This window comes from Bufo bufo, chromosome 2 (assembly GCF_905171765.1).
Source record: "Bufo bufo chromosome 2, aBufBuf1.1, whole genome shotgun sequence".
Lineage (NCBI taxonomy): Eukaryota > Metazoa > Chordata > Amphibia > Anura > Bufonidae > Bufo > Bufo bufo.
In genome coordinates this window covers 772,925,671-772,952,775 of record NC_053390.1, presented here as the reverse complement: position 1 = coordinate 772,952,775, position 27,105 = coordinate 772,925,671, and the positions used below count along the sequence as shown (strand labels likewise).

General features: G+C 41.9%; 1 protein-coding gene across 1 annotated transcript in view; it reads right to left on the bottom strand.

Annotated features, from left to right (window-relative positions):
* Positions 1-27,105, bottom strand: part of LOC120991051 (cytokine-dependent hematopoietic cell linker-like) — a 156,568-nt gene that overhangs the window by 6,818 nt on the left and 122,645 nt on the right. Inside the window, exons 10-15 of the mRNA XM_040419944.1 lie at positions 23,470-23,573; positions 20,563-20,676; positions 12,937-13,047; positions 7,138-7,263; positions 1,961-2,038; positions 1,432-1,587 (exon numbers count right to left, since the gene is read on the bottom strand). Of these exons, the coding sequence (XP_040275878.1) occupies positions 1,432-1,587; positions 1,961-2,038; positions 7,138-7,263; positions 12,937-13,047; positions 20,563-20,676; positions 23,470-23,573 (689 nt within the window). The remainder of the gene's footprint in view (positions 1-1,431; positions 1,588-1,960; positions 2,039-7,137; positions 7,264-12,936; positions 13,048-20,562; positions 20,677-23,469; positions 23,574-27,105) is intronic.

Genomic DNA, 27,105 nt, shown 5'->3' with positions numbered 1-27,105 from the left:
CTGGAGCTCGTAGATTCAGGGGTCAGAGAGGTAACAAAGCAGTATCAAAGCATGACAGTATGGTGTCCAGCAATAAAACAGAGGCTGCGCTGGTACGGCACCAAGGGCAGAACCCCACAACTGTACGACCCCCACAACTTTTCAGGGTGACTAGATGTTAGACCGACATGGCCACTTGGAGCTCGTAGATTCAGGGGTCAGAGGGGTGACAGAGCAATATCAGAACATGACAGTATGGTGTCCAGCAATAAAACAGAGGCTGCGCTGGTACTGGTACGGCACCCAGGGCAGAACCCCACAACTGTACCCCCAACTTTTCAGGGTGACTCCACTGGTGGATCAAATAGAACAACTAGCAGATGAAGCAGCGTGGGGTGAAACAGCAGGCGGATAGAGCAGCAGCAACAGTGGGGGAAGGAAGCGACCTTTTCAGATCAAACAGCCCCCTGCATCTTCAGAACAGCTCAGCAGACAAGGCAGGTGAGACAAATAGGGCGGTGAACAGACACCCATTCTCAGTATACATCTCAGTATACAGCTCAAAGCCGACAGGGCTCTCAAGAATAGAGGGATGGAAAGGACGACCACTCACAGTACGGTTTTTATACTCTGAACGAGCGGGACTTTAGGAGACTGCTCAACATAGAGTGACAAGCCAGCAGGGGCAGCCGTTCTCAATGCAGCCTGGAGCAGATGTGAACCACGGACTTCCGACGCCAACTCGGCGAACAAAGCGGCAGCGTCCAGCACGGCAAGGAGTCGGTCCGGCAAGCCCGGCAAGTGCGTCAGTGTCTCAGCAGGGGGTTGAGCAGCTCAGCAGCAGCATTGCCCGTGCTGCATCAGGGGCCGGAGCCGGCGTTGGAGGCGGAGGGGGGACCGCTGCACGCCCGTTTGCTTACGTCATGCCGCAGCGCCTCCGAGCACCCTCTCTTAAGAGATCCTTGTTCTTTAACTAAACCTGTCACCCACTCACACCTCATTGGCATCTTATTGAAAACACCTGACTTTAATTTCACCTTCAAATTATGTGCTAGTCCTAAAGGTTCACATACTTTACTCACTCACAGATATTTAATATTGAATAATTTTCCTCAATAAATAAATGACCAAGCCTAAGATTTTAGACTCATTTGTCTGATTTGGTTATCTTTATCAACTTTTAGGACTTATTTGAAAAACTGATAGTTTTAGGTCAGATTTATGCAGAAATATAGAAAATACTGAAGGGCTTACAAACTTTCAAGCACCACTGTATATTTTACATTCTGCATATTGAAAAATATAGGATGTATTGAATATTCATCACCTATCATATAATAATCAGAGCCATAGCTACACCTTATAGATGGAACTGGACCCTGTTACAGTTTTTGACTCTGGGTGCCAAGAATGATGAAACCTAAGTTGAGACCACTGAGATTTTTTGCTTACGTAGTTTCCTCTGCGTCCTGTTCCCAGAGCGTATTGCTGAGTTTCTTCCAGGTAACGTATCTTGATGTGATAAACTTTTTTTTTATAATAGATGGACAAAACATAGGGTTCATTAAATGTTCTGTGACTGTTGTCCCTCACTAGGAACGCTCCATCCTGGAATTGCAAAATTAGATCTTTTGCCACTAGTTCACATACAGTTGTATCACTAATCATACAGTGTACGGGTATGCATTGTATCATTACAATTTTATGTATGTATCATTGTATATACATTTATCATTACTCCTCAAGTTTTCATGTTCAAATGAATTTGTGCAAAAATTGGATATTTAATTACAGTAGCTTTTGTATATCTGCTGATATGTAAGTTGTTATAGCTGGACCCTAATGGTTTATAAGAGGTTTGGATTCCCCCAGGGAAGGTAGGATAAAATAATAATCACATACGATATAATGTCCTTAGAACACCTTATTAATGTCACATTATAAAAAATATAATAATTATATTATGATTAAACAAGCATACTTTGTTCTCTTCATATAAAAAATGTTCTGCTTTACAGCGATCACATTCATTTAGGTACCATGTGATCCTTCCTGGCAACTGTAAAACAAAAAGAGTAATCAATGTGCAGATAATTTTCTAGTTATCATAAAGAATAAAATATATTGTAATATGTTTATACTGCACTTTAATACAGTATATTACACCATGTATCTGTTGAGGAACATGTCCTTCTTTTCTACACACAGCTGTACCTAACTCACAGGAACATCCGGGTGGGACAGCTAAAGGAGAACCTGCATGCTCTCCATCATCCGCCCACTAGTATCCTGCCCACCAACTCCCTTCTCCAGCTGACAGCCGAGGAAAGCCTTCACACTCTCCAACACCCGGCCACTCTGTGTCTTCAACCAATCAGTCTAACTGAACACACTAGACCATCTAGCTGGACTTCTCTATGAAGCATTGCGCGTGGGAGGCTGAGGATGGGAGGGTCTCTCCAGGGCAACCGGCCTCACTGTCATGGAAGTTTAAATGCCCCCCCCCCCCCCCCCCCCCAGCAGTGTATACCTAATCTGAATATAATGTCATATGCCTTCAATGTAGGATATATGGGTATATTGTCATTACCACACACCAGTCCACCCCTTGCTTCGCACAATAAGACACACTGACATTTTGGCCACATTTTTGGGTGCATCTTATAGTCTGGAAAATATGGTACCTGTCACTACACACTATATCAGTCTTTATAGCCACATACACTGCTCAAAAAAATAAAGGGAGCACTTAAACAACACAATGTAACTCCAAGTCAATCACACTTCTGTGAAATCAAACTGTCCACTTAGGAAGCAACACTGAGTGAGAATCAATTTCACATGCTGTTGTGCAAATGGGATAGACAACAGGTGGAAATTATAGGCAATTAGCAAGACACCCCCAATAAAGGAGTGGTTCTGCAGGTGATGACCAAGACCACTTCTCAGTTCCTATGCTTCCTGGCTGATGTTTTGGTCACTTTTGAATGCTGGCGGTGCTTTCACTCTAGTGGTAGCATGAGACTGAGTCTACAACCCACACAAGTGGCTCAGGTAGTGCAGCTTATCCAGGATGGCACATCAATGCGAGCTGTGGCAAGAAGGTTTGCTGTGTCTGTCAGCGTAGTGTCCAGAGCATGGAGGCGCTACCAGGAGACAGGCCAGTACATCAGGAGACGTGGAGGAGGCCGTAGGAGGGCAACAACCCAGCAGCAGGACCGCTACCTCTGCCTTTGTGCAAGGAGGAACAGGAGGAGCACTGCCAGAGCCCTGCAAAATGACCTCCAGCAGGCCGCAAATGTGTATGTGTCTGCTCAAACGGTCAGAAACAGACTCCATGAGGGTGATATGAGGGCCCGACATCCACCGGTGGGGGTTGTGCTTACAGCCCAACACCGTGCAGGACGTTTGGCATTTGCCAGAGAACACCAAGATTGGCAAATTCGCCACTGGCGCCCTGTGCTCTTCACAGATGAAAGCAGGTTCACACTGAGCACATGTGACAGACGTGACAGAGTCTGGAGACGCCGTGGAGAACGTTCTGCTGCCTGCAACATCCTCCAGCATGACCGATTTGGCATTGGGTCAGTAATGGTGTGGGGTGGCATTTCTTTGGAGGGCCGCACAGCCCTCCATGTGCTCGCCAGAGGTAGCCTGACTGCCATTAGGTATCGAGATGAGATCCTCAGACCCCTTGTGAGACCATATGCTGGTGCGGTTGGCCCTGGGTTCCTCCTAATGCAAGACAATGCTAGACCTCATGTGGCTGGAGTGTGTCAGCAGTTCCTGCAAGACGAAGGCATTGATGCTATGGACTGGCCCGCCCGTTCCCCAGACCTGAATCCAATTGAGCACATCTGGGACATCATGTCTCGCTCTATCCACCAACTTCCCGTTGCACCACAGACTGTCCAGGAGTTGGCAGATGCTTTAGTCCAGGTCTGGGAGGAGATCCCTCAGGAGACCGTCCGCCACCTCATCAGGAGCATGCACAGGCGTTGTAGGGAGGTCATACAGGCACGTGGAGGCCACACACACTACTGAGCCTCATTTTGACTTGTTTTAAGGACATTACATCAAAGTTGGATCAGCCTGTAGTGTGTTTTTCCACTTTTAATTTTGAGTGTGACTCCAAATCCAGACCTCCATGGGTTGAAAAATTTGATTTCCATTTTTTAATTTGTGTGAATTTGTTGTCAGCACATTCAACTATGTAAAGAATAAATTATTTCAGAAGAATATTTAATTAATTCAGATCTAGGATGTGTTATTTTTGTGTTCCCTTTATTTTTTTGAGCAGTGTATTTTTTGAGGCCAGGGCTACACTTTACTTTTTGTAGTGCATACTGATTGATTTTAACTATTGAATGATGGCTGCAGTCCACATATTTGCATTCAACTACTGAATGCATTCATTTGGACTGTAGCTGTAGTTCAATAGTTAAAATTAATCAGTTATGCTACAAAAAGTCACAGTGTAGACTCAGCCTTATTCTTGGGTATGTTTACATTTTACATATTTAATTATGATTTTGTTAAGGGTTTGTCTCATGATTGCAGTTTAAATATTCAGATTCTCTATTGGATCAGGCAAAGACTAAATTTTGAATAATAAAAAAAAGAATAATTCAAAAATTCTCTTTTGTCTATGGCACCCCCTTCTGTTCTTTTAATCTCCTTTGAGAATGTCCTAGTGCCAGTGGTCATACATGACCAGTACTGTGATAAATAGTGGAGTACCGCACACTAATAGTGTCTGGTGCCAGCAAAGACCCAATACTCAATAGTATAGATATGTGGCACACAGAATAGTCTTTGCAATTAGAGATGAAGACTATAGGGTGGATTGGAACTAAATACCAAACAATGCTCAGGATGTATTATTTGACAAAATAATTTTTGCAAAGCTGAATGCATAAGAAAGCTAGTTTCATTAACCCCTTCACTACCAGTGCCGTACACGCAAAGTGCAAGCATGGCGTTGCTCGCGACCGGCAATAATGCCAATCACTGTCATTAAAGCCTTTAGATGCCGTGATCAAGTGAGCTTGCACTTCCAGGCTTCTTACCAGCATCCTCTGCGGCCAATGAGGATTACCAATAAGGTAATTGATTTCAATGCGCTGGGTCTCTCTGAAGAGGCTGCAATTGAGGCCAACATAAGAAATGAGCAATTCTGTACAAATACTGGATCAAAAAAATCCATGATTGTTCAGAATAAAAATAAAAAAAAGGATTTTTTAGGCTTAAATATGAGCTTCAAAACCATAAAAAATATTAAAATATATATTTTAAATCACCCCCCTTTCCGTAGAATAAAAAATAAATTCATAAATAACTTATATTATATAAAAAAATAAAAACATCATAGGCATCACCACGACCTAAAACGCCCGTACTATTAAAATATAAAAATATTTTTCCAATACGGCGATGGCTTAACAGAAAAAAGGGTCAAAATGGACAATTTGCAATTTTTTCATCGCTTCTCTTACCCCAAAAATTTAAATAAAATGTGATCAAAAAGTCATACACACTCCAAAATGATATCAATAAAAACTACAGGTCATCCCACAAAAAATGTGCTCCCACACAGCTCAGTAGATATAACTATAAAAAAGTTATGGGGGTCAGAATATGGTGATGTGAAAAAAAAAATATTTACACTATTTAGATATAAAACCCTATACATATGTGGTATCACTGTAATCGTACTGACCCAGAGAATGAAGGTCACAGGTCAGTTTTGCCACAAGTGGAACGCCGTGGGAATGAAACCCGTAAAGTGGTGGAGGAATTGCGTTTTTTTCCACTTCACACTACATTGTATGCCATATTAAATGGGGGCATTAGAAAGTATAACCCGTCCTGCAAAAAATAAGCCCTCATACGGCTATGTGAACAGAAAAATAAAAAAGTTATTGCTCAAGGAAGATAGGGAAAAAACATGAAAACACATCACGCTTTTTGTGTGATCAATCACTTTTTGCTTCTATGTAAGAGAATCAGGTTAGGGGTTATGTCTGAAAAGCATGAATACAATGGGATTGAATACTATACAGAATCATACTGTTGATGTTTGGTTTGGCAGGACAACCATGCTTTTTTCAGACCTTTTTATTATCAGGAGTAGTGTGAATATGAACTTTTAATTTCACTAATTCTGCTCCTTTAAAGGGGTTCTCCAGGAATTAAAAAATGAAAATACTTAAATATTATTTTATAATAAATATATTCACAAATAGCTTTCATTACTGGCTTGCATTGTCTAGGGAGAAATCATTAGGAGAAATAAAATCACACAAGAGGACAAGTTACTTCACCACAATGAACCATAGTGCTGCCTCATCCTCCTCTCTGCTCTGCTTGTCAGGAATCATGATCCTGAACACAGGTGAATCTCTGTGGGAATGAAGATGATGAGGAGACATGTGAGGTGTGGCTAATGAGCAGCAGCACTTGTTTACAGTCTCCATTACCACAGCCCCACATTACCACAGTCTGTCCTGTCCGTCCTCTCTGTACTTCATGTCTCTTCATGAACTAAATTCCCTAGAGATTCAGCTAAAGTTCTTATCTGTATTTAGGATCATAATCCCTGACTAGTAGAGAGGAGGAAGAGGATGAGGCAGCTCTTTACCTCAGTGTTGCGAAGTAATTTGAGAATATACAGTATTTATAATAAAGTAATATTTAAGTATTTTCATTTTCTTAATTCCCGGAGAACCCCTTTAAGTGCCTTGGAGGTTCACGGAGAAGTGCTCTCTGCATTGAGCTGCTTCACGACCCCTTCCCCTTGCTCTGACTGACAGCTGTAGTTGGCTACTGGTTGAATTCTACAGCTGTCACTCAAAAGAGAGGGGAGGAGCTTTCACAGTGAAGGCCTGTTTTCTAGGCACTTAAGGAACAGAAGCTGGCTGAAAAAGTTCACTTACATTAAAGGCTATGGACACATTTGAGGCAATTTTCTTGTGATTGCATTTTACTCACTTTGGGCAAAAAATATATTTGTCAATTGGTCTTCATTAAAAATTTTCAGCAGTTTGCTGTTAAAAATCTTCAGACTGTTACTCCTAGATTCTGTCAGCTGATGGTAATGGAATGGAATTATTGTAATTTACATGGTTATAACATGAATCAATACTTATTATAACTTGCCATGCTTGGAGTTTTATCATTGAAGCTTTGTAGCTGTTGCTGGAGTTTTTCTGCCAGGCTTAGGTCCTCCTGGCTGTCCTTATATTTTTGTATACCGGGGCATTGATTGCTTCTTGCTTCTATTTTCTAGGGAAATATTGAACAAAATTAAATATTAAAAGCAAGGGTTACTATTTTTGCCAATGTCAGTTTTTTATCTTATTTTAATACTATACTTTATCTTACAGAAAAAAGTTACATTTTCATCTTATCTTAATTCTGAAGCAACCAGTATTTCTCTAGAATATTTTATAACTTATGAGTCTTGTGACTAGTTAGTAATACCACTTCAGAAACTGGGACAATAGAAATGGCCTTCTATTTTTGCAACTGTGGCACTGCTCTGTGATTACAGTCTGTAGATTACAATGTTTCTGTTTAACATTAATTACAAAAAGTTATAGAAAATTATACATATGGTTATTAATCTTTGTTTTTAGTTTTTTTTTTATTAAGTCAGAGCACTCCCCTGAAAGCCAATGACAATGGTTTACCCACACATGTACAGACAATCTTTCGGTCCAATCACAGGACCTTTTTCTAGCCAAGGTCCTGTGATAGGACTGAAATGTCTGCACATAGGTGAATAAACCACTTCGATGAACTTCAGTGGAGTTAGCACTTAATTTGTATTAATATAAATTTTTGGGTTTTCCCACACAAAAATGTTATTAAAAAAATTAAGCCACTAAAGTTCATAAAGAAATAAAAATAAAGATGATTTAAAGAAAAGTGTAACAAGCAAAAATAGACACCATTCTTCCATATTTTGTAAGTTATCACTCTCCTAAAATAAGTGTATATCTTTACAGTATATTTATAGTACATGTAATGACTTTTATGGGAATATCAAATCTTTGATGGTTAAGTTATATAACGGTATATGTGTCTTCTAATAAAATTTCTTATTTTTTTTGTACTTTTATACAATATATTTTTTTATTAGAACATAGATAGATTTTTTTTACAATATACAGGCATACTTATTTATGCCAGTACCGTATACTGCTCTTACCTAGGCGTAAAAGGGAATGTACCATCAGAACATGACCTATTCTTTAAATACATTTTTTATGTAAACATATTTTTTTAGAATTTTTGGTGATTTTTCTTTTTTCATATCTCTATATTTAAAAAAGAATCCTAAAATCTTGTACTTTTCACACTGTCCACTAAGCTTAAAGTATGTCAATACTTCCTGTTCTTTGACAGCAGCCACAGGTACCATAGACACAATGGTCTGGAGCTGACCTATGCATTCTCTGTGCAGAGATCATGAGGGAGTTGATAATTTTTTTTTGTCTTTTCATCGCTATATTCTGACCCCTATAACTTTTTTGTAGTTATGTGTACAGAGCTGTGTAAGGGCTCATTTTTTGCGGAGTGATCTGTACATTTTATTGATACCATTTTGGGGTGTGTAAGACTTTTTGATCACTTTTTATAAAAAAAATTGTGGGAGGTGAAGTGATCCAAAAATGGCAACTCATATCTTATTAACATCTTTGCATGCAGTGATGCCTATGATGTGTATTTTTTATTGTTTATATATTTTCCTTTACATTTCGGTTAAAGGGGGATGATTAGAATTTGTATATTTGATAAAAATATATATTTTTTTAAAAACATGTTTTATTTTTTTTTACACTTTGTTATTCCCCCAGGGAACTGTAACAAGTAATCATTAGATTGCTTCTCTCATACACTCCAATGCACTAGCATTGGAGGGTATGAAAAATACACTTTGGGGGTCATTTATTAAAACCGGCGATTTATACTCTGGTCTTAATCCCCATGCGCTGGATGTGACAAAGTTATAAAGAGGTCCAGGCCACTACATACAGTGCCTTGCAAAAGTATTCACAGCCCTTCACTTTTTCGTATTTTGGTACTTCACAACCTGGAATTAACATGGATTGTTTGAGGATTTGCATCATTTAATTTACAGAACATGCCCACAACTTTGAAGATTTTTTTTATTTTTATTGTGAAGCAAACAACAAATCGGACAAAATAACAGAAAAAGTCAATGTGCATAACTAGTCACCCCCCTAAAGTCAATACTTTGTAGAGCCACCTTTTGCGGCAATCACAGCTCCAAGTCACTTTGGATACGTCTCTATGAGCTTGCCACATCTTACCACTTGGTTTTTTGCCCATTGCTACTTGCGAATAGTGATGAGCGGCAGGGGTCATATTCGAATTTGCGATATTTCGCAAATATTTCGTAGAATATTCGTCGAATATTCGCAAATTAGAATATTCGTTATACTCTACGATTTTGTTTTACTCCAAAAATCGGCAAGGTAATGATGGTGTAATATGCAAATTTCCAGATTCGAATTTTCACATTTTTATTGCGAATTTTTCAACTTTTAGACAAAGAATATTATAGCACTATATTAGCTAAATGACTCTATATTCGTTTATTTTATTTTTTATATTCGTAATATTCTAAAACAAGAATATATAGCAATATAGCGAATATTCGAAAAAAACTAATATAGAGCAATTTAGCTAATATAGTGCTATAATCTTCTTTGTCTAATAGTTGTAATTTTTTTATTCTCATCTGAAGTTCAGATTGGAAAAAAATTACAACTATAAAAAAAAAGATTATAGCACTATATTAGCTAAATTGCTCTATATTCGTTTTTTTTCGAATATTCGCTATATTGCTAAAACAAGAATATATAGCAATATAGCGAATATTCGAAAAAAAAAGAATATAGAGCTAAATTCGCAAACAACACTACTCCTAAAGTCAAGTATATTGCAGCCTTCTTATTGGCCCACAAGCTAGAACCAGGGAGGGATCATGTGTACTGATTTAAAAAAAAAAAAATCGAATATAAAAAAAAACAAAAAAAAAACGAGAAGATAATTTTTTTTTATCGAATATTCGAAATTACGAATATATATCACTATATTTCAAATATTCTCGAATTTTTTAAGTACCTATATTCGCGATAAAAATTCGAAATTCGAATATTCGTGATCAACACTACTTGCGAAACTGCTCCAGCTCCTTCAAGTTGGATGGTTTGCTCTTGTGAACAGCAATCTAAGTCTGACCACAGATTTTCTATTGGATTGAGATCTGGGCTGTGACTAGGCCATTTCAACACATTTACATGTTTCCCCTTAAACGACTCAAGTGTTGCTTTAGCAGTGTGTTTGGGGTCATTGTCCTGCTGGAAGGTGAACGTCCATCCTAGCCTCAAATCACGCACACAGAGTGGTACAGGTTTTGCTCAATAGTATCCCTGTATTTAGCACCATCCATCTTTCCTTCAACTCTGACCAGTTTCCCAGTCTCGGCTGCTAAAAAACATCCCCACAGCATGATGCTGCCACCACTATGTCTCACTGTGGGGAGGGTGTTCTTTGGGTGATGTGATGTGTTAGGTTTGCGCCAGACATAGTGTTTTCTTTGATGGCCGAAAAGTTGAAATTTTAGTCTCATCAGACCAGAGCACCTTCCTCCATACATTTTAGGAGTCTCCACATGCATTTTCACAAACTCACAACGTGCCTTTTTGTTTTTAGCTGAAAGTAATGGCTTTCTTCTGGCCACTCTGCCATAAAGCCCATTTCTATGGAGTGTACGGCTTATTGACGTCCTATGTACAGATACTCCAGTTTCTGCTGTGGAACTCTGCAGCTCCTCCAGGGTTACCTTAGGTCTCTGTGCTGCACCTCTGATTAATGCCTTCTTTGCCCGGTCTGTGAGTTTTGGTGGGCGGCCGTCTCTTGGCAGGTTTTCTGTTGTGCCATGTTCTTTCCATTTGGTTATAATAGATTTGATGGTGCTCCTGGGGATCATCAAAGATTTTGATTTTTTTTATAACCTAACCCTAGCTTGTACTTCTCAACAACATTGTCGCTTACTTGTTTGGAGAGTTCCTTGGTCTTCATGGCAGTGTTTGGTTAGTGATGCCTCTTGCTTAGGTGTTGCAGCCTCTGGGGCCTTTCAAAAAAGGTGTGTATATGTAATGACAGATCTTGTGATGCTTAGATTGCACACAGGTGGACATCATTTCACTAATTATGTGACTTCTGAAGGTAATTCGTTGCACCAGAGCTTTTTATGGGCTTCCTAACAAAGGGGGTGAATACATACGCACATGCCAATTTTCTGTTTTCTATTTCTAAACAATAGTTTTATTTATATATTTTTCTCATTTCACTTCACCAACTTAGACTATTGTGTTCTGGTCCATCACATAAAATTCAGATTAACAAAACATTGAACTTAAGTCTGTAATGTAACAAAATCCGAAAAAAGTCAAGGGGGGTGAATACTTTTGCAAGGCACTGTAACTTTGTCGCTTTGAGCTGACGGCCGTGCAGCATGGTTTAAAGTATGCCAGCTCACTTTCTGGTGTAGTTTAATACCATTTTCCACGCCATACACTGGCATAGAAAATGATAAATGAGACGGGCCTGGGGACCCGCCCTGTTCCCCGCCCACGCCACCCCTTCTTTTCCCTCCACCTCAAAAAAGTGCCATGAGCGGGGAAAAGTCCCAGATTTTGCTGCAAAACCCCTTTGTGACAAAATCTGCGCATTTAATACGCCACAAAGTGGCATATATTTCTCCATAAATGACCCCCTATATTCCTAAGGAGCTTTGTCACAGGCAGGGGCTCCATCGAAACTATTGTGCGGCAGCTTATATTCATTCAGGACAGATGTTGCCGCACAATGCATCTGTCTCCCGCGATCCTCGCCGGGGAATGCCGGAGCTCATCCAGAAGCGCTCCCTTCCGGGTTTTAGTACATCCAGATGCTGTGGTCACGTTTGACTACAGGATCTGAAGGGTCAAAACTCCACGACCAGCATTACTGCCAGTCGTGGACATTAGTCCTGGGTGCCTGCTGTTTAAAACAGCAAGCACTCGGTGGCTATGGAGCCTTCTTCATTCATGGCACCTGCCGGGTAGGGGATAAGTCAACGAAAAGCTATTGATTGTGTTTTGATGGCAGATTTCATGATGGAAAATGGTTGTTTTCCGCTATGAATTCAGCAGTGGATTTTATTTTTAATCACTCAGGGTTAGGCTGGAATTACACCAGCAGATATGGCAGACGATTGTCGGGAAGGAAGCATTCCTTCCTACAATCACCTGCTTGTCAGTGGAGGAGACCGCTGCTATTACATGCAGCAATCTCCTCCTCAGTATGGAGAGGAGAAATTGCTAGTGCCATCGCTTGTCCCCATACAGAATCATTATTTGCCGGCAGCAGAGGGTGATTACACAGCACAATCTGCCACTGACAAGCAATGATTTTTTTAACCTACTGAAAGACTACGATACCCCGATGAACGTTGATCAGGTAATCAGCGTCAGTATTACACTGCCACAGCAGCGGTAACGAGCGTTACTACGAATGCTTGTGAGCGATGATCTGCCCGATTATCGCTAGATGTATACAGGCTTTACAGTTTTATCCAGAGTTTGCTGTTTTTGCAGGAGAGCACCTCAGCTTTCCATCCACAGGTATAGTGTATTAATACACTGCTGCCTGTGCTGTACCCTTTAGTGGCAGCGGCGTAAGGGGTTAAATATTAGGAATCATACGTCATTCTGTCTACCAGTGCAGGATCTCCATCTTGCTGCCTCTGCTGAATGAAAGACACACTTCAGTAATAAAAAAGTTAAAAAAAAGGAATAATGGTTTCCATACAAAGATTCAGTGGAGATGACTGCAAAGACCTTCTGTACACATTTGCTTATTAGACTTAATGACACTTACCTGTTTAGCAGCTAGGACTTTTGGAACGGTCACTGGATGTGGCCTTTGTTGCATCTGCTTGATACCTGTGTGCGTCCGGGCTCCCGCTGCTGTACAATCTGATTCTGGCTTCTACCAAGAAAAAAAATATGAGTCTGTTTGCATAGATTAGTGTGGAGCGAATTTCCTAATTTCAGGGAAAATTCGATTTGCCGCAAAGCCAAATTTCTTTGTGCTTCGTGCTAGCGAATCAATTTTTCCTGAATGGCTGTAAAAAAAAAAAAAAAATCATACTTGCCTCATCCATTTGATCGCGATGAGCTGGCAGCCGCCATCTTGACTGAAGATCTCGCACCAAATCTCTTGTCATCACGGGCCGAGCAAGATTTTGTGCTAGATCTTTATCTTCGATCAAAATGCTGGCAGCCGGCTCGTTGTGATCGAATGAATGAGGTAAGCATGATTTTTTATTTTATTTTTATTTTACACTGTGTTGCTGTCAGATGCCACAATCAGCTATGAACGCGGCATCTGAGGGGTACAGTTATGGGGGCTGTGCAATCGCTGCTCCCCATCATTGCACCCACTACTTTTTGTAAAATTCGGTGAAGTCAAATTTACCAACACGTCACTCATCTTTAGTATATATGTATACAGTGGAATGGTGTTACTGACATTCCTGACATGTCTGTGTATTCCCAACAATTCTGGAACATCTTATCTTATGCTCTGTGCTGGATCGTTCCTGTGTTACTAGCAGCAGGTGTGGACTCACTGTGCCACTAAGCGGGCTACTCCTAAGAGCGTTGACAAGATAGTCATCTGTTATTTACCCATTGCGCCACTGCCTGCCCTTGAAATCTTACGCATACACTGGCGATAATACATTTGCACATGTGCTGACTGTACAATCACTAGCTTGTGCGCAAGATTTCAGGGCCAGGCATTAAGGCAGTGAGGAAGCCTCGCCCTGTCAATCAGTGAAGGAGAGTAAGTGGCAATGGGGGAGATCTAGTTGTTACTAGAGTTGAGCCGACACCTGGATGTTCGGGTTCGACAGGTTCGGCCGAACTTGAACCCCACTGAAGTTAATGGGGACCCGAACTTTTGAGCACTAAAATGGCTGTAAAAATGTCATGGAAAGGGCTAGAGGGCTGCAAATGGCATCGAAATGTGGTTAAGAGCTTCGCAAATGTGGATAGGGAAATTACTTAAAATAACATACAATACGTAAAAATAATAATCTTGATCTAGGAGGACGAGGTCCATATGGAGTAGGAGGTTGAGGAGGCAGTGGATGTGGTGATCTAGGTGGAAGCGGCGGTGGAGGAGGAGGTAGCCTACACTGCTTTTTGGTTTTAAATTTATTTACATTTTTTTCAATTAGGGTACACTCCAAAACATTGGGAAATATAACCTGTGATAACCCCCCCTCCCCCAGTCGTGCTAAACACACGTTCCGACAATACACTGGCTGCAGGGCAGGCCAGCACCTCCAAGGCATAAAGGGCAAGCTCAGGCCATGTGCCCAATTTGGAGACTCAGAAGTTGCAGGGGGCAGACCCATCAGTCAGTTTGTGTAGGCATGTGCAAACATACTGCCCCTCTTCACGATCCAATTGGTTATCTGCTCTATCAACTTTCAATGTTCTTTTCTGCGCCTACCATGTTGATCACGGTTAGCGGCGGATCAGGGTTCCACGCCGGAGAGGGAGCGTGAGAAAGAGAGACCACATCCAAGGGAGATCAATGGATGAAATTTAATTGTGATTGAGCGGAAATGTGGGAGAAGCTATTAAAACGGAAGAATTGAAGGAAAGGCGGGGGCGTGCGGCAATTACCCACTCCCGACTCGGGGAGGTAGTGACGATAAATAACAATACAGGACTCTTAAGATGCCCTGTTATTGGAATGATTTATAAAAAATTATAGGGAATATCACTGGAGTATTTTGGATTTAGAAACGTTAGACAGGAGAGGCCCTGCTGCCGCTTTGTTGACTCTAGATAACTTCTGCCTGATCGAGACGTCCACGATCCATTTGGATATCTTCTCTATCAACTTTCGATGTTCTTTTCTGAGCCTACCATGCTGATCACAGTTATCGGCGAATCAGGGTTCCATGCCGGAGAGGGAGCATGAGAAAGGGATACCACATCCAAGGAAGGTCAATGGCTGCAATGTGATCGAGCTGAAATATGGGACAAGTTATTAAAGCAGAAGGATCGAATGAAAGCGCCAATTAAAGACGAATTTTACAAATTTAATTCCCTGTCCCCTATGCAGAGCAGGGGTTTTTCATGGACAGAAATGGGTTAATGTCACCCACCAATGGAACAGATGATTTTTAAAAATTTTGGTCCTTGTCACCTATGCAGAGCAGGGGTTTATTCACCTCAAAAATGGTAAAATGTCACCCAAGAATGTAACAGAAAAATTAGTGAAATTTTTTAACCTGTCTACTAGGTACAGCCATGGTATATCACAGCCAAAAATTGGTGAATTACACCCGAATATGTAACAGACAAATTAGTGAAATGTTACCTGTCTACTAGATACAGCCGGGGTATATCACACCCAAAAAGTGGTGAATTTCACCCGAAAATGTAACAGACAAATTAGTGAAATTACATAAAATAAAATATGTACAAATTAAAAAAAATAAACTTGATTTATGAGGTACAGGTCCACATGGAGTAGGAGTTTGAGGAGGCGGTGGACGTAGCGGTGTAGGTGGAAGCAGTGGTGGAGGAAGATGAGGTAGCCAACACTGGTTTTTGGTTTTAATTTTTATTTTATTTTTTTAATTAGGGTACACTGCAAAAGAGTGTGAAATATCCAAAATACAAAAATGAGCAATTGTGCTGTAGTATAACAATGGCTGGTTAAGGCCAATATACATGTCTATTCTGCACAAGGTACGGACAAGTCCTGTGAGATCCATGCCTGGTTCATTTTAATGAACGTGAGCTTGTCCACATTGGCTGTGGACAGGCGGCTGCACTTGTCTGTGATAACGCCCCCTGCCATGCTAAACACACATTCAGACAATAAACTGGCTGCAGGGCAGGCCAGCACCTCCAAGGCATAAAGGGCAAGCTCAGGCCATGTGCCCAATTTGGAGACCCAGAAGTTGAAGGGGGCAGACCCGTCATTCAGTACGTGAAGGCGTTTGCACGCATACTGCTCCACCATGTTGCTGAAATGCTGCCTCCTGCTAAGACGTTCCATATCAGCTGGTGGTGCTGGTTGTTGTGGCGTGCTGACAAAGCTTTTCCACATTTCGGCCATACGAACCCTGCCTTCTGAGGTGCTGGCGGTGCCCCAGCTGCATTGGCGACCTCTTCCTCCTCCTCTGCCTTCGCCTTGTTAGAATGTGGGCAACTCAGCGGTCGTTGCGGAGACACTGCAGCATGTAATCGCTCATGTGTGCCAGGCTTCCCAGAGGCAACGAAAAGCTGTCCTCTGTGTGAGGTGTAATGTCTGCGTCCTCTGTATCCCCCCAGCCACACACCAGTGATGGCCATGAGCTGGTCTGGGTGCCACCCTGCTGTGAACACTGTTCTTCCTCCTCCATCTCCTCATCCTCTACCTCGTCATCCTCCAGAACTGTGCCCTGTTTGGACAATTGTGTACCTGGCGTTTGTGGGTGCAGGAACCCACCTTCAGAGCCACTTGTGAATGACTGGCCGGAACCCTTCTTCCTCCTCCTCCTCCTGTGCCACATCCTCTTCCATCATCGCCAGCAGCGTTTTTTCAAGGAGGCATAGAAGTGGTAATGCTGAGAACGGTGTTATCGGCAATGGCCATGTTGGTGGAGTACTCGAAACAGCGCAACAAGGAACACAGGTCTCACATGGAGGCCCAGTCATTGGTGGTGAAGTGGTGCTGTTCCACAGAGCGACTCATCCGTGCGTGCTGCAGCTGTAACTCCACTATCGCCTGCTGCTGCTCGCACAGTCTGTCCAGCATGTGCAAGGTGGAGTTCCACCTTGTGGGCACATCGCATATGAGACAGTGAACGGGAAGGCCGAAGTTACACTGCAGCACTGACAGGCGAGCAGCAGCAGGGTGAGAACGCCAAAAACGCGCACAGACGGCCAGCACTTTATGCAGCAGCTCTGACATATCGGGGTAATTTTTAAGGAACTTCTGCACCACCAAATTCCGCACATGCGCCAGGCAAGGGATGTGCGTCAAACCGGCTAGTCCCAGAGCTGCTATGAGATTTCGCCCATTATCACACACCACCAGGCCGGACTTGAGGCTCACTGGCACCAACCACTCATCGGTCTGTTGTTCAAGGCCCATCCACAGCTCCTGCGCGGTGTGGTGTTTGTCCCCCAAACAGATACGTTTTAAAACTGCCTGCTGTCGTTTACCCCTGGCTGTGCTGAAGTTGATGGTGAAGGTGTTACGCTGACCGGATGAGGAGCCGGTAGAGGATGAGGAAGCGGAGTAGGTGGAGGAAGCAACTGGAAGCAAACTGAAGCACCCTGCAATCCGCGGTGGTAGAAGGACATGCGCCAAACTGCTATCCTCCTCAGGCCCAGCCGCCACTGCATTTTCCCAGTGTGCTGTTATGGAGATATAACATCCCTGACCGTGCTTACTGGTCCACGTATCCGTATTGAGGTGCACCTTGCCACAGATGGCGTTGCGCAGTGCACACCTGATTTTGTCCCCCACTTGGTTGTGCAGGGAAGGGATGGCACGCCTGGAAAAGTAATGGCGGCTGGGCATTACAGACTGTGGGACAGCCACCGCCATAAGGCTTTTAAAACTCTACGTCTCCACCAGACGTAATGACAGCATTTCAAAGGACAGTCATTTTGAAATGCTGGCATTCAGGGCCAGGGATCGCGGGTGGGTAGGTGGGTACTTCCTCTTCCGCTCCAGTGCTTGGGATATGGAGAGCTGAACGCTTCCGTGGGACATTGTGGAGATGCTTGGTGACCCAGGTGTTGGTGTTGCTGGCAGATCCTCTGTTTTCGGGGTGGCAGGTGGCACTGTCACTCCAGAGGTGGATGAAGAGGCCGAGACTGCAGCAGAAGAGGAATCAGTAGGAACCAGAGACCTTTCTTGGTTTTTGAGGTGTCTAATCCACTGCAGCTCGTGCTTTGCACTTAGATGACTGGTCATGCAGGTTGTGCTCAGGTTGAGAACATTTATGCCTCGCTTCAGGCTCTGATTGCACATTGTGCAAACCATTTGTGTCTTGTCGTCAGCACATTGTCTGACGAACTGCCAGCCAGGGAACTCCTTGGAGATGGCTTTGGTGTGCTCGGTCCCTAGCTGCGGTGGGCAGTAGCAGGCGTACTGTCTAGGGGATGGCCACTTCGCTTTTGCACCCTGCTCCTTCTTCTGCTGTGCTGGTGGCTCTGTGCGACCACCGCCTCTTCCTCCGAACTACTCAGGTCACTCGCATGACCTTGATTCCATGTGGGGTCGAGGACCTCATCATCCTCCACATCATCTTCCACCCAGTCTTCACCGCTGCCCTCCTTGTCAGTCTGCACACTTTCGAAAGCCACAGCAGTTGGCACCTGTGTTTCGTCATCATCCGAGACGTGCTTCGGTGGTCCTCCCATGTACTCCTCTTGAAACATAAGTGGTTGGGCATCGGTGCACTCAATCTCTTCCACTTCTGGAGCAGGGCTAGGTGGATGGCCCTGGGAAATCCTGCTAGCAGAGTCATCAAAAAGCAGAAGAGACTGCTGCATGACTTGGGGCTCAGACTGCTTGGCTGATTTGCAAGGGGGTGAGGTGAAAGACTGATGGACATCGGCTGCAGGTGCCAACTCTGATCTTTCAGCAGGAGACTGGGTGGGAGACATTGTAAAGGAACTGGACGCACTGTCAGCAACCCAATCTACTATCGCCTGTACTTGTTCTGGCCTCACCATTCGTAGAGCCGCATTAGGCCCGACCAAATACTGCTGAAGTTTCTGTCGCCTACTCGCACCTGAGGAAGGTGTTTCACTTGTGCGTTTAGCTGGCACAGATCGACCACGTCCTCTCCCTGCAACAGGAGCTCCACCAGCAGCACCACGACCAGGCTCCTTATTTGACGCTCTCCTCATATTTCTCAAATTTAGAATCTTGCCCAAAATAGGTGTTTTTTTAATAGCAGAATAGAACAACAGTATCTAAAGGGTGTATCTCCCAATGACAGATGCAGCAAAGGCTGCAAAATTACGATTTTTGCCCAAAATGGGTGTTTTTTTTTTAATACCAGAATAGCACGGCAGTATCTAAAGCGTGTATCTCATACGTACAGATTGCTGTATTTCTAGCTTAAATTGCACACTGACTAATGCGGCAGAGGTGCCAGATGGAGGGCATTGCAAAAAATGGGTGTTTTTTAAAACCCAGAAAATTATTGAAGTATTTCAAGCTTGTTTTTAACAATCACAGATGCAGCAAAGGCTGCAATATTAAGTACTTTGCCCCAAAATGGGTGTTTTTTAAATAACAGAATATGACAGCAGTATATAACGTTTGAATTTCACACGTATAGATGCAGCAAGAGCTGTAAAATTTTGTATTTTGCCCAAAAAGGGTGTTTTTTAAAACCCAGAAAATTATTGCTGTATTTCTAGCTTAAATTGCACACTGAAAAATGCTGCAAAGGCACCAGATGTAGGATATTCCCAAAAATGGGTGTTTTTTTTAAACCAGATTATTATTGCAGTATTTCAAGCTTGGATTTGAATGTCACAAAAGCACATATGGTGTGCTGTTGCACAGAACTTGCATAAAATGTCCGCTGCTGCCGCGGCCCACCTCACTAACAGACGGATAAGTTCTTTTTCTGTGTCACTGGGCTCAGGGCAGGGTAAAAAGATTGTGCACTGCACCCACACAACTAAATCTATGTAGATTGCTGAGTTAACAAGCACTTCTGATTAAAGATTCTGTCCTATTCTCTCCCTCACAGCAGCAGCATCCTCTCCCTACACTAGTAATAGCAGAGTGACGTGCAGCGCTACGTGACTCCAGCTTATATAGAGGCTGGGTCACATGCTGCACTGGCCAATCACAGCCATGACATTAGTAGATTCTAAGGGCGCAAGAGTTAAACGCTTGTTTATTGGATGCTCTGCAGCCTTCCAAAAAGCGCCATTAACTCGCCGAGCCCGAACTTTTAATGAAATGTTCGGGTTTAGGTCCGGGGTCCAAAAATCCTAAAGTTTGGTACGAACCCGAACTTTACAGTTCTGGTTCGCTCAACCCTAGTTGTTTCCCTCCATGATCAACCCTACCAGGCAGTATGTCTGAAGCAAATCTATAAATGGGCAAAGATTTGCGCTATCATTTACATCATTTACAGTTTTGGCATAAAATACAGTAAACCTGATGGTCCAGAGGAGTCAGTACCCTTCCGATTAACCCTGTCAGTTACACAGTGGTGTAACATTGAAAAAAGCCCCAATTTTTGTATGCCAGAAAATTAGTGAAGTACATTGAGTATTTCAAAATGTGAACAGGAATGGGTTTTATGAACAAGGGTATGACAGGTGTTTGTGTAGACACACGGTCTATGAGATACTTGTACTTTAGAGCACAGTTGCTACACAAATAGCAGATATTGGGTTCAGTCCTGACAACTTGTGCAGATAGCGAAGCTTTATTTGATATAATTACCCATGGTGGAGTCCTGATCATGTGGTGGTTTTGTGTTAAGCTGCTGCCTCTGCTCTTATCATTGCATTGACTTTGTAAATTGAATCTTCTACTTGCAGTTGATTCTGTTTTCTTCTGCAAATACATACACATATCATCACTTATTATTCAAAGTAGAAAGAATTGACTTGCATTGAATGATTCCTTATCCTCTGCTGGCACTCCCTTATTGGCATTGGTGGACTAACCATGGGGAAATTTCCCTGTGGGCCGATACCCAGAGGGCAGCCTAAGCCTTCTTCTTGGCCACCAGCCAGGTACATAAACATCTGATGCTCCCTGCCTATCTGGTTTGGCTGAGGTAGTATTTTGTGCTGTTGGGACGTTTTTTTGTTTTGCACTACGGTATTGCTGGCCCCATCTACTTCTGTCAAATTTAACATTCTGTAAATTTAGACCTGCTTACAACATGGGGCCATTTTTAGATTTTTTTTTCCAGTGCCACTTTAAGTTCCCAGTCCACCCCTGCTTATTGGTGGGTGTACAGTCATATAGTGTACATATAGCCATACAATACAGTGCCCAATTATAAGCACCAGTGTTGTGCCTAACTGACAGTACCATACAATAACAGTGTTTTATACAGTAAATAATTGTGCTAAAACTGTCATACACTGCAAAAAATATGTACGGTACAGCAGCTAAGTAGCAGGGCATCACAAAGTAAATACCGCCATAAAGGGCTAAGATAATATCAATATACAATGACCATATAACAGGTCTATACATAAACTTATCTAGTAACAGTGCTAAAAATTTCTAAATAAAATCTGTGGTGTCCCCATCAGCAGGACATGAAATGCAACCTGTGAGACCACACCCATGGCAAACCCCTGAATCTGTTCCTGTAGAATGGAGGTTGACCTGCAGTAACCTGGCACGGCCACTACACAGTGTAAAGCGCTGTCTCCTTTCAGCATCATACAATGTGTTAGTTCTGATTACTGTGGTTGATCGGTGGTTGTGTGGGGTTTCAGACCTCCTCCAATCTAATATTGATGACCTATTCTAAGAATAGATCAATAGTATTGTAGTCTTGGAGAGTTCTTTAACCACTTCCCGCAATATCACGTACTTTTACGTGGGGGAATGTGGTGCTTTACTGCATTCCCACGTGCATGTATGTGATGTGATCGGGCGAGTGCAGGAGCTATATGCGGTGATGCCGGCAAATTAACCCTTTCACATGCCGCGGTCAGCGCTGACCAAGGCACGTGTAGGGTTTACAGAGGGAGGGGGCTCTATAAAAATATTACATGATCTAACCCCTCAGATGAACACCGTAAAAAAAAATGGTGTAAAAAAGCCAATTTTTGTCACCTTACATCACAAAAAGTGTAATAGCAAGCGATCAAAAAGTAATACGCACCCCAAAATCATATCAATCAAACCGTCATCCCATCCCGCAAAAAATGAGAGCCTACTTAATAAATTGCCCAAAAAATACAAAAACTATGGCTCTCTCAGAATATGGAGACACTAAAACATGATTTTTTTTTGTTTTAAAAATGCTGTTATTGTCTGAATTTTAAATAAATAAAAAAGTATACATATTAGGTATTGCCGCGTCCGTAAGAACCTGCTCTATAAAAATATCACATGACCTAACCCCTCAGGTGAACACCGTAAAAAAAAAAAAGTGTCACAAAAACCATTTTTCATCACCTTACATTATCCCGTAGTTTCCAAAATGGGTGTCTTTCTTTGGAGTTTCTACTCTAGAGGTGCATCAGGGGGTCTTCGGATGTGACGTGGCAACTTACAAATTTCCCAGTGAAATCTGCCCTCCAAACACCATATGGCGTTCCTTTCATCTGCGCCCTGCCGCGTGCCCATACAGAAGTTTACGGTCACAAATGGGGTGTTTCTGTAAACTACAGAAACAGGGTAATAAATATTGAGTTTTATTTGGCTGTTAACTCTTGCTTTGTTAGCAGAAAAAAAAATGGATTAAAATGGAAAATCTGCCAAAAAGAGAAATTCTGAAATTTCATCTACATTTTCCTTTAATTCTTGTGGAAGACCTAAAGGGTTACCAAAGTTAGTAAAAACTGTTTTGAATACCTTAAGGGGTGTATTTTCCAAAATAGGGTCACTTTTTTGGAGTTTCTACTCTAGGGGTGCATCAGGGGGTCTTCAAATGTGACATGGCAACTTAAAATTATCCCAGTGAACTCTGCCTTCCAAAAAACGATATGGCGTTCCTTTCTTTCTGCGCCCTGCCGTGTTCCCGTACAGAAGTTTACAACCGCATATGGGGTGTTTCTGTAAACTACAGAATCAGGTCAATAAATATTAAGTTTTGTTTGGCTGTTAACTCTTTAAAAATGGAAAATGTGCCAAAAAAGTGAAATTCTGAAATTTCATCTACATTTTCCTTTAATTCTTGTGAAACACATAAAGAGTTAACAGTTTGTAAAATCAGTTTTGAATACATTGAGGGGTGTAGTTTCTAAAATGGGCCATTTATGGGTGGTTTATATTATGTAAGCCTCACAAAGTGACTTTAGACCTGAACTGGTACTTAAAAAGTGGGTTTTAAAATTTTCTGAAAAATTTCAAGATTTGCTTCTAAACTTCTAAGCCTTCTAACATCCCCCCAAAAAATAATAATATACTAAATGATCCAAACATGAAGTAGACATATGGGAAATGTAAAGTAATAACTATTTTAGGAGGTATCACTATTTGTTTTAAAAGCAGAGAAATTGAAATTTAGAAAATTGACGAGAAGTACAATATGTGACGAGAAAACAATCTTAGAATAGCCTGGATAAGTAAAAGCGTTTTAAAGTTATTGGCACATAAATTGACACATGTCAGATTTGCAAAATTAGGCTGTGTCCTGAAGGGGATAATATTACTTACCTCTGTACTCAGTTTGTAGGGCATTGCATGTGGCTGAATGGACAGGTTTAATTCCTTTTTAATCCCTCTACCCTTGTGGGTTTCAAGGGGACTTGATGGACTTTCTAGAAACATATATGTAAAATCAGTGGTTTTTATTACTGATATAATTTAAGAATTGTGAACTGTACAATAACAGAAATAGAAAGGAGAACTGCTGACGTGAAACAGATATGTGTCGGATGATCACAATGATGGATTTTATGAACTCGGATCAGCCATAGTTTCCATAATGAAGCAGCTACAGCTCTCTACACAGTACCTGGCTCTGTTGGGCCCTGCTCAGACTTTGACCGGCTTTGTAAACCTCCTTTGATTTAATACGTCATGATTTAGAAGGAACGCTGAATAGGAGTTGTCCCACAAATAACTGTAAAGTTTTCAAACCAGCACCTGGATCTAAATTCTTTTGTAATTGCATTCAACCCCATTTAACCCTACATGTACGGTGCTGGTGCAATCCTTAAACATGGCGCCCACTCGCGCCTGCAGTGGGTGCTATAGCCAGCGGGTCTCTGCTGTTTAAAACAGCAGAGGTCCGCAGCTAATGTCCGTAACCAGCAAGTGTTATCACGGCATCTAAACAGTGAAAAACCTGGAAGCACTTGCTTCCGGGTTAATGCCGGCATCCCCATGCGGCTATCGGGGATGACGGTAATTCATTATAGTAGGCTGGGTCTCTCTGAAGAGACCTAGCATATTAGAGGTTCAATTCCTATGCTGATCAGTAGGTGGCAGGTCAACATAACAAATCAGCAATTTAAAGGGCTTCTGTCACCCCACTAAACTGTTTTTTTTTTTTTTTTTTGGGTACTTATAATCCCTATACTGCGATTTATCCATACATAATGTGATTGCTCATTTTGGTTCAGTAGATTCTGCTAAAAACATACTTTTATAATATGTAAATTACCTGTCTACCAGCAATTAGGGCGGCTACTTGCTGGTAGCAGCCGCATCCTCCTATCATAATGACGCCCCCTCCGCATGTTGATTGACAGGGCCAGCGAACGGGATCTTTCTCTGCTGGCCCTGTTTGCATTCAAAATCTGGCGCCTGCGCCGTACCTGTCTTCAGTCGGTGCAGGCGCACTGAGAGGAGGACGCTCGCTCGGCCGCTCCATCCTCAATGCGCCTGCGCCGGGTGTAGATGTGACGCCATCGGCGCAGGCGCATTGAGGATGGAGCGGCCGAGCAAGCGTCCGCCTCTCAGTGCGCCTGCACCGATTGAATACCGTTACGGTGCAGGCGGGAGATCTTGATAGCAGACGACAGGGCCAGCAGATAACGAGCGCATTCGCTGGCCCTGTAAATCAACATGCGGAGGGGGCGTCATTATGATAGGAGGATGCGGCTGCTACCAGCAAGTAGCCGCCCTACTTGCTGGTAGACAGGTAATTTACATTTTATAAAAGTACTTTTTAGCAGAATCTACTGAACCAAAAGGATTAATCACATTATGTATGGATAAATCACAGTATAGGGATTATAAGTACACACAAAAAAAAAAAAAAACTGTTTAGTGGGGTGACAGAAGCCCTTTAACCCCTTAAGGACTCAGCCCTATTTCACCTTAAGGACTTGGCCATTTTTTGCAAATCTGACCAGTGTCACTTTAAGTGCTCATAACTTTAAAACGCATTGACTTATCCAGGCCGTTCTGAGATTGTTTTTTCGTCACATATTGTACTTCATGACACTGCTAAAATTGGGTCAAAAAAGTTAATTTTTTTTGCATAAAAAAATACCATATTTACCAAAAATTTAGAAAAATTAGCAAATTTCAAACTTTCAGTTTCTCTACTTCAGTAATACATAGTAATACCCCCAAAAATTGTGATTACTTTACATTCCCCATATGTCTACTTCATGTTTGTAGCATTTTGGGATTGATATTTTATTTTTTGGGGATGTTATAAGGCTTAGAAGTTTAGAAGCAAATCTTGAAATTTTTCAGAAATTTACAAAAACCCAATTTTTAGGGACCACTACAGGTCTGAAGTCACTTTGCGAGGCTTACATAATAGAAACCGCCCAAAAATGACCCCATTCTATAAACTACACCCCTCAAGGTATTCAAAACTGATTTTACAAACTTCGTTAACACTTTAGGTGTTGCACAAGAGTTATTGGCAAATGGGGATGAAATTTGCGAATTTCTTTTTTTTGCCTAATTTTCCATTTTAACCCATTTTTTCCACTAACAAAGCAAGGGTTAACAGCCAAACAAGACTGTATCTTTATTGCCCTGACTCTGCCGTTTACAGAAACACCCCATATGTGACCGTAAACTACTGTACGGGCACACAGCGGGGCGCAGAGTGAAAGGTGCGCCGTATGGTTTTTGGAAGCCAGATTTTGCTGGACTGTTTTTTTGACACCATGTCCCATTTGAAGCCCCCCTGATGCACCCCTAGAGTAGAAACTCCATAAAAGTGACCCCATCTAAGAAACTACACCCCTCAAGGTATTCAAAACAGATTTTACAAACTTTGTTAACCCTTTAGGTGTTGCACAAGATTTAATGGAAAATAGAGATACAATTTCAAAATTTCACTTTTTTGGCAGATTTTCCATTTTAATATTTTTTTTCCAGTTACAAAGCAAGGGTTAACAGCCAAACAAAACTCATTATTTATGGCCCTGATTCTGTAGTTTACAGAAACACCCCATATGTGGCCGTAAACTACTGTACGGGCACACAGTAGGGCGCAGAGTGAAAGGTGCGCCGTATGGTTTTTGGAAGCCAGATTTTTCTGGACTGGTTTTTTGACACCATGTCCCATTTGAAGCCCCCCTGATGCACCCCTAGAGTAGAAACTCCATAAAAGTGACCCCATCTAAGAAACTACACCCCTCAAGGTATTCAAAACAGATTTTACAAACTTTGTTAACCCTTTAGGTGTTGCACAAGATTTAATGGAAAATAGAGATACAATTTCAAAATTTCACTTTTTTGGCAGATTTTCCATTTTAATATTTTTTTTCCAGTTACAAAGCAAGGGTTAACAGCCAAACAAAACTCATTATTTATGGCCCTGATTCTGTAGTTTACAGAAACACCCCATATGTGGTCGTAAACCGCTGTACGGGCACACGGCAGGGTGCAGAAGGAAAGGAATGCCATACGGTTTTTGGAAGGCAGATTTTGCTGGACTGGTTTTTTTGACACCATGTCCCATTTGAAGCCCCCCTGATGCACCCCTAGAGTAGAAACTCCAAAAAAGTGACCCCATTTTAGAAACTACGGGATAGGGTGGCAGTTTTGTTGGTACTAGTTTAGGGTACATATGATTTTTGGTTGCTCTATATTACACTTTTTTGTGCGGCAAGGTAACAAGAAATAGATTTTTTGGCACGTTTTTTTTTTTGTTATTTACAACATTCATCTGACAGGTTAGATCATGTGGTAATTTTATAGAGCAGGTTGTCACGGACGCGGCGATACCTAATATGTATACAATTTTTTTTATTTATGTAAGTTTTACACAATGATTTCATTTTTAAAACAAAAAAAATGTTTTAGTGTCTCCATAGTCTAAGAGCCATAGTTTTTTCAGTTTTTGGGCGATTATCTTAAGTAGGGTCTCATTTTTTG